General features: G+C 42.6%; 1 protein-coding gene across 1 annotated transcript; it reads right to left on the bottom strand.

Annotated features, from left to right (window-relative positions):
• Positions 1-1725: 1725 nt before the first annotated feature.
• Positions 1726-2194, bottom strand: LOC116902934 (60S ribosomal protein L21-like). Its single transcript, XM_032905259.1, has one exon. The coding sequence runs from the start codon at positions 2192-2194 to the stop codon at positions 1766-1768; it is 429 nt and encodes a 142-aa protein (XP_032761150.1). The 3' UTR covers positions 1726-1765.
• Between the last annotated feature and the right edge of the window lie 4993 nt (positions 2195-7187).

Genomic DNA, 7187 nt, shown 5'->3' with positions numbered 1-7187 from the left:
CTTTAGAATAGAACAAAACAAACAAACCGAAGGAGAAGAACTCAAAGAAGGAATAAGAAACAGATATAGATACAGAGGCTCACTCATTTGCACACTCAGGAACCCCATAAAGACATTGAACTGGAAGCTGCATAGACAAAGGACCTGTGGGGTAAAAAGAGAGAAGAGAAAATAAATATACAAATACAATAAAATAAAAATAAGATAAAATTTAAAATGAAGAAAAAAGAAAGGAAGGAAGGAAGAACACAAGAATGAACAAAAGGAAAAAGCCTGATATGAAAGTAATTAGACAAGGAGGAACTTCCAATAAGACAGAACCCCAATAAGACATCTCCTATGAAGGTTCTAGAAATGGAATTGGCTATATCTAATTGAGTAGTTAGCCAAAAGGCTCTCATAGGCATCCCCAAACAACCTAGGCTTTTGCCAAGACTATAGGTTGCTCTCCAAAAACTGACTTGAGTAAAGATAACACCTACGGGACTCATGGAACATGGAGAAACAGCTGGTGGCACGAAGCTTGTGGGAGTAACCAATCAATGTCTGATTTGATTTAAGGCCCACTCTACAAGATGCAACCCAGCACTGCTTGGATGACCATTAACCTGAGACTAGCTAGCCTAGGGTAAACCTAGGGTAAAGCCAGATGCTACTGTTTAAAGGAGTAGAATTATAATGATAATGATAATGATAATAGCAATAATGATTCCTGATGACTTTATACACTCATAGATCTGAGCTTTGCTCAGCCATCATCAGAGAAGCTTCCAGTAACAAATTCAGAGACCCACAGCCAGATATTTGCACAAAATAAGAGACTGTGAAAGACTCAGTTCTAGATATGATTTCTCCATTAAATCCCTTCCTCAATGAACTCTGCAGAAGAGAAGATAGAAAGACTGTAAGAGCCACAGGGAATGGAAGACACCAAGAAAACAAGGCCCTCGAAATCAACATGACCCATGCACACACATAAGGATTTACAGAAACTGAGCATGGCAGCATGCACAGGGCCTGCATGAGTCTGCACTACTGGAGGCACTGGAGCTGAAAGAAGTGGGTACATGCTTCTGTTCCTCAACCAAAAGCAGTTGTCAATAAATAATCACTTGATAATGAAAATTTACTTTTGTCCAAGGGAGTCCCACGGGTGAAACAAACTCTTAATGGTTGATTGCATGTCCAAGTCATAGACAGCCAACAGAAAATGAACTCACAGTCTAGTGTTTTACAAAAGTGGCATTTACTTAGGTCATGCTTTTAATTATAGTCACAAATTATTAATAAACAACAGCTCTTAAGGTAGTTACAGAAAAAAAATGCATCACAAAAAATAATGGGTTATTAAGAATGTAGGTTTTTGAGGGTTGGAGAGATGGCTCAGCAGTTAAAAGCACTGATTCCTCTTCCAGAGGTCCTGAGTTCAATTCCCAGCAACCACATGGTGGCTCATAACCATCTGTAACAGGATCTGGTGATGCCCTCTTCTAATGTGTCTGAAGAGAGCAACAGTGTACTCACATAAAATAAATACATCTTTTAAAAAGAAAAGAAAAAAACAAAAAGGAAAAAAAGAATGTAGGTTTTCATTGTAATTAATATGTTTGCAATGGGCCTTCTGTATTAGTTAGTTAGTTAGTTTGATTGTTTATTTTTTTTTTTTTAAGGAGAAGACTTTGCAGTCCAGCTCCTTCATTTCCTTTGTATACATTAAGCCATGAATCCGTATGGAATGGGCTCTAGCAGCTCAGGCTCCTTTCCGTTAGTCCTCACAGTGGGCTTCTCTGGGTGGCAAAGGCTGGCGCTTCAGCTGAACCCAGGTGCCCTTCTCTTTGGCTTCCTTTTTCTTCTGATCGTTCTCCTTCACCCGCTTCAGGAAGCTGTCTCTGCTCTTTGAGTGCTTGATGTGCTCAATCCGCACATTGATCCTCTTGGCCAGAATCTTGCCCTTAACTTGTTTGTTTACAATGATGCCCAGGGCATGCTGGGTGACATTGTAGACTCTTCCGGTTTTGCCATGGTAACACTTATGGGGCATTCCTTTTTGAACAGTACCCATTCCCTTGATGTCTACAATATCACCCTTCTTGTAGATTCCCATGTGTGTGGCCAAAGGAACGACTCCATGTTTCCTAAAAGGTCTAGAGAACATATACCGAGTACCCCTCCTCTTTCCTTTTGTGTTTGTCATTTTGGCGAGTTACTGGAAGATGGCTTCCCCCGGCGGAAAGCTGATTGTTTATTTTTATCACCGTAGTTGCAAGTTAGTTCTTTTCTGGAAGCAAAGGGTATCATAAAGAGAACTTATTTACATTATTCAAGATTCTATAGCTCAAGACTTTTCAAGAAGACTGCCAAACCTCAGGAAAAGGACGTAACTTGTGAAGTTCTCGACAGTGCGCACATAACTCTAAAACACTACAATGCTCACAGTTATGTGCAGTTACTTTTTGTTCTTAGTTTATGTGCATGGGTGTTTTGCCTGCATGTGTAGATATGTAACTCAAGGATACAGAAGAGGATGGCAGGAATTGGAGTTACAGATGGTTCTGAGCTGAACTGAACCCGGATTGTCTGCAAGAGCTGTGTTTTTAACCACTCTCTCCAGCTCCAAATGATTTGATAGAATGTCTTTTACAATGTTGATGTTCAATAATGTAAGGGACCCGAACCGAGTTCCTCAACACTCTGAAATCTAATCTAATTTACTTACCCTACTGAATAAATGGGTATTTATTTGGTCCCTGACATTGATACTAGTGCACACTTCTCCAAAATGTCCTACTTTAATATGTTTTTTTATTTGAGTGTGCTGGGGCAGTCACTCAACCATCTGGAATGTTCACCAACCATCTCCTATCCTTTCAAGGACCTTTCCACTTTATTTGTTAGACTTAGATTTTGCTTTCTTGGATTTGGGTGGGGCTATGATGTAAGACCTCCCGACCCTCAGTCAGTGGTACTTACTTGGAGATGCCCTGAGTGAGACACAGAGATGAAGATTGATGCAAAAGCAAGAGATTTATTTTCCAGCATGTCAGGGTCCAAACCCTGTCCTCCCTAGCCCCTGTCTTCCCCCAGGGTTAACGCCTTTGGTGTTGGGGGTGCTCTTCTGAAGGCCTGGGATTTCCCACCCCTGGCTTCAGTGGCCTCTCTGCTTGCAATATGCATGCTGGTCTTTTTCAAGGGGTTTTCTGTATCTCTTTGGTTGGAGTCTCTCTTCTCTGCTTTCTCTAACTACTGTAGCCAAGATTCTCTGTAAATTCCTTTCTTGTCTCTTTTCTTTTTTCATCTCCCTTTCATTTTCTTCCTTTCTCACTCTCTGCTCCTTCTCCTCCTCTGTCTCCCTGCTATGGTAAATAGACTTTCTCAGCAATCTACATTAAATTCCTCAATGACTTATCCTGTAGTCCCTCTAGCCTCTGAAACTTTTTTCCTGATATCTCTACTAACCTGGTCTATAAAAGCCATAGTCATAGTAGCTTTGTGCTCCTCACTGCTGGGGTCAAAAGGTGTCTATTAGTGTAATGCCTCCATGAGCTGCTCTAGAAAGGCAGCAGGATGACAGCGCCTGTGCCGTCAGGTTACCGAGAACTAGGCATAGGCCTGGGGGATTTAAGAAAAAACACATACTCAGGTCATTCCTGTTATGGGAGTGCCAAATCTTTACTGAGGTTCAAAGTATATATACCCCAAATCTACCAGGTAGAAAATTCCAGGAAGCACAGTGGAAAAACAAGTTTCTGCCCTCAGGAGAAAAACAGGAACAAAAAACAGGAACTGACTTAACAGTGTTACTGACCAGGTATACTGCCCAGGTATTACCACCCAGGTACCAAACAGAAAGGTCAAGATGTTCCTTTGTTAGGGACAAAGCTTTCATATGCATCAGCAAGGCTCAGCAAGGGGAAAACACTGAGGGGGCGAAGGAGGGTACTACAGCAGTGAATTTATCTGATCCCTGTCTAACCTCATGTACCTTGGTCAAATGGGTGCCTTGAGACCTACCAACAGAGGTCTGGCAGAAGACCTTCAGGTGCTTCATACCTCCTGCTGTATTAAAGTCCCAGCCGGGTCTAGTCAGGGGAAACTGCTGTTGATGACATCCTGGTCAATGAGTGGTGCCCCTGTGTCCTGTGTCTGAGGGGACATTATTTCTGGCTTCCTGTATTATCCTCTCTCACTCTTTGGTCATGAAGAGCACTCTCATGAGTTGGTAGATAACATCCCAGGTGGGCTAATAAAACAGTCTCAAATAGATTAGTTAGTCCCTTGGGTTTATCTGAAAAAGTGATGGGGAGTGTTGGTCCTTTTAATTGTACAAGTTGGCTGAAGAGAAGGACCAGTATTGCATGGCCTGATTGCCAACCTCATCAATAAGTCTGTAGGCTTGGAAGAGGAGGACTACTGTTGTATCAGGTGAAGTGGCCCTTTTGCTCCGAGTCCCTGTGGCCAGTCCCTGTTCCAAGGGTCCCTCCCCACCCTCCTCTCTTGCTGGGGCAGGAGGAAGGCGGGGAAAGGGACACTGGTCATGAGCTCAAGGGAGATCCTTGAGAAGGGGCTGTAGGAACCAGAGCCATGGTAGGGGGGATAAGGGGGTAGAAGATCTATTAGCAGCAGATCCACTGTGGAAGGGTCCTGGAGGATGCTCTTTTTTATAGACTCGTTGGTCTCTATGGGGTTCTTTTCCTTCATGGCCAGGACCTGCAAAAGTCTCAGAGAAAATAAAAAGTCTGTGAGGTCCGATCTGAACCCCTTCTGGGACCCCTTGAATGAAACTCACAGAGGTGGTGATCGATACAAAAGCAAGAGGAGCTTTATTGATCCAACACTCACCGGGGTTGCCTCCCTTTGGAGAGAGACAACCTCGAGCACACTTTAATAGGGAGTTATATATCTTTGATAGAGGCAGATTTCTAACAATAAGGGCAGAATTTGAACAATGGTAACTAGGCAGGGTACTATTGGTGGGGCAAAGCGACCTCCAAACTGACTTGTGGTCAGTGGACTATTCCAGGACTTTCCAAGAGATGGGGAGTCACAGGTGGCTTCGTTCAACAGTTTGGCTTGCAGCTGTTCCAGGAACTAAACTAGCTCTGCTCCTCCTGGAAGGGAGGGGTCTTTCTGTGCTCGGAGGTTTGTGGTGGAATTTTCCCACTGGCCTCAGATTGACCCCATCTCTGGCTCAAGGTTTTTATCCAAGAGGAGGGAGTCCTCCACTAGATCCTTCCAGGTAACTATAAAGGTGGGTATAAAGCTGGTGAAAGCCCCTAGGGTCCTTCAGTGACTGATTCCAGACAAAACCATTCACTTTCAAAAACTATATAGTCATTGAAACACTGTTGCCAAACATCGAAAAATTGACTTTTCTCTTTATTACACTAAACAGTAACAGTTGAAATAGTGGTTGTTCTAGTAGTTTGGGTCCTTAAAAGAAGGGAGGAATGCCCTTACCAACCTGTGACAGACACACAACACATGTAAGAAATTCCAGGGCATTGGTTTAAGCCTCAGATACATTTTAGTTTGTTTAGTACAGATTGTACTGATGCAGAGGGCAGTACAATACAAACCGTGGCAGCAGCTGGCCTTTTAATGGAACTTAGGAAATAAAAATCAAGCCATTACATGCTTCTTTCTCCACAAGAATCAGGATAAAGAAATACTCATTGAAAACAAAAGCAGAGGCACTCCCATTCAAGTATCTACAATCTGTAATGTTACAGTTGTCTTTTTTGTGTGTGGGGTGGGGCAGAGTTCATGTAGCACAGGTTAGCATTAAACCAGTACAAAGTTAAGAATGACCCTGAAGTCCTAATCTTCCTGCCTCTACCTCCCAAGTGCTATGGTTATAGGAGTGTGCCACAGTGGAGAGGTTTTGGGGTTGCTTCTAGAAACTTGGCAGGAATTTGACGTTGGGCCAGACAAGGAAATAAGCTCAGATAGGAATCTGATTTTAGGTTAGAACAAAGAAGTAGTCTTCAGGCAAGTGTGTGACTTTGGACTAGGACAGTCCTAAAATCCCCTAGAAACAGTGATCACGGGACTTTGTTTACTGCCTTGCTTGTTCCTTGACTATCTGTGTTTATTGCCTTTCTTGTTCCCTTAACCTAGAACTGAACTTATTACTTGCACGTAATTAAAATGGTATAAAATCAGACCAGGAAAAAAATAAACCTGCCTCAGCCTCAGAACTGGCTGGGGTCATGCTAAAGTGTTGTCTAATTGTCCTCTTCTTCTTCTTCTTCTTCTTCTTCTTCTTCTTCTTCTTCTTCTTCTTCTTCTTCTTCTTCTTCTTCTTCTTCTTCTTCTTCTTCTTCTTCTTCTTCTTCTTCTTCTTCTTCTTCTTCTTCTTCTTCTTCTTCTTCTTCTTCTTCTTCTTCTTCTTCTTCTTCTTCTTCTTCTTCTTCCTCTTCTTCTTCCTCTTCTTCTTCTTCTTCTTCTTCTTCTTCTTCTTCTTCTTCTTCTTCTTCTTCTTCTTCTTCTTCTTCTTCTTCTTCTCTTTCCTCTTCTCTCCTCTTCCTCTTCCTCTTCCTCTTCCTCTTCCTCTTCCTCTTCCTCTTCCTCTTCCTCTTCCTCTTCCTCTTCTTCTTCTTCTTCTTCTTCTTCTTCTTCTTCTTCTTCTTCTTCTTTAAATCCTCACTCCCTCCTTGCAGAACCTGTTGACTGAATGAGCTGGCTCGGTCATGCCGCCATGCCCAGTTTTAGGCAATGGTGTGGATGCCCAGGGCTTTGTGCATACTGGGCAAACACATCGCCAGTCCTGATAAAGGTCCTTGACAAGCAACTTTCTCAGCTAAGTTGTCTTGGGTACCAAAGCGTAGCCTCTAGAACTAACTTGAAGCAGATGCTGTAGAATGAGCATCTAAGTGGAAGAAGCTTTAGGAGGTGCGGAGATGAGGGAGAAATTAGAAGAAAATTAGAGAATTGTTTTAGAAAGTTGATTAGGATTTACACAAAAGGAAGATGAAAGATTCATCTAGGAATAATTTGAGATAATCTCTATAGAAGCAAATGAATCACGTAGATAAACGATCTACTGAATTACAGGCTTGAAGAAATGTTTTAGTGGTTAAGACCACTGACTGATCTTGCAGAGGACCTGGGTTCCATTCCAAGCTCCCACACAGCAGCTCACAGGCATCTGCAACTCCAATTCTAGGGGATCCAATGCCCTCTTCTTA

The sequence above is a fragment of the Rattus rattus genome, chromosome 6, assembly GCF_011064425.1.
Source record: "Rattus rattus isolate New Zealand chromosome 6, Rrattus_CSIRO_v1, whole genome shotgun sequence".
Classification (NCBI taxonomy): domain Eukaryota; kingdom Metazoa; phylum Chordata; class Mammalia; order Rodentia; family Muridae; genus Rattus; species Rattus rattus.
Note: the sequence above shows the minus strand (reverse complement) of the source record. Positions and strands in the feature narration are given on the sequence as shown.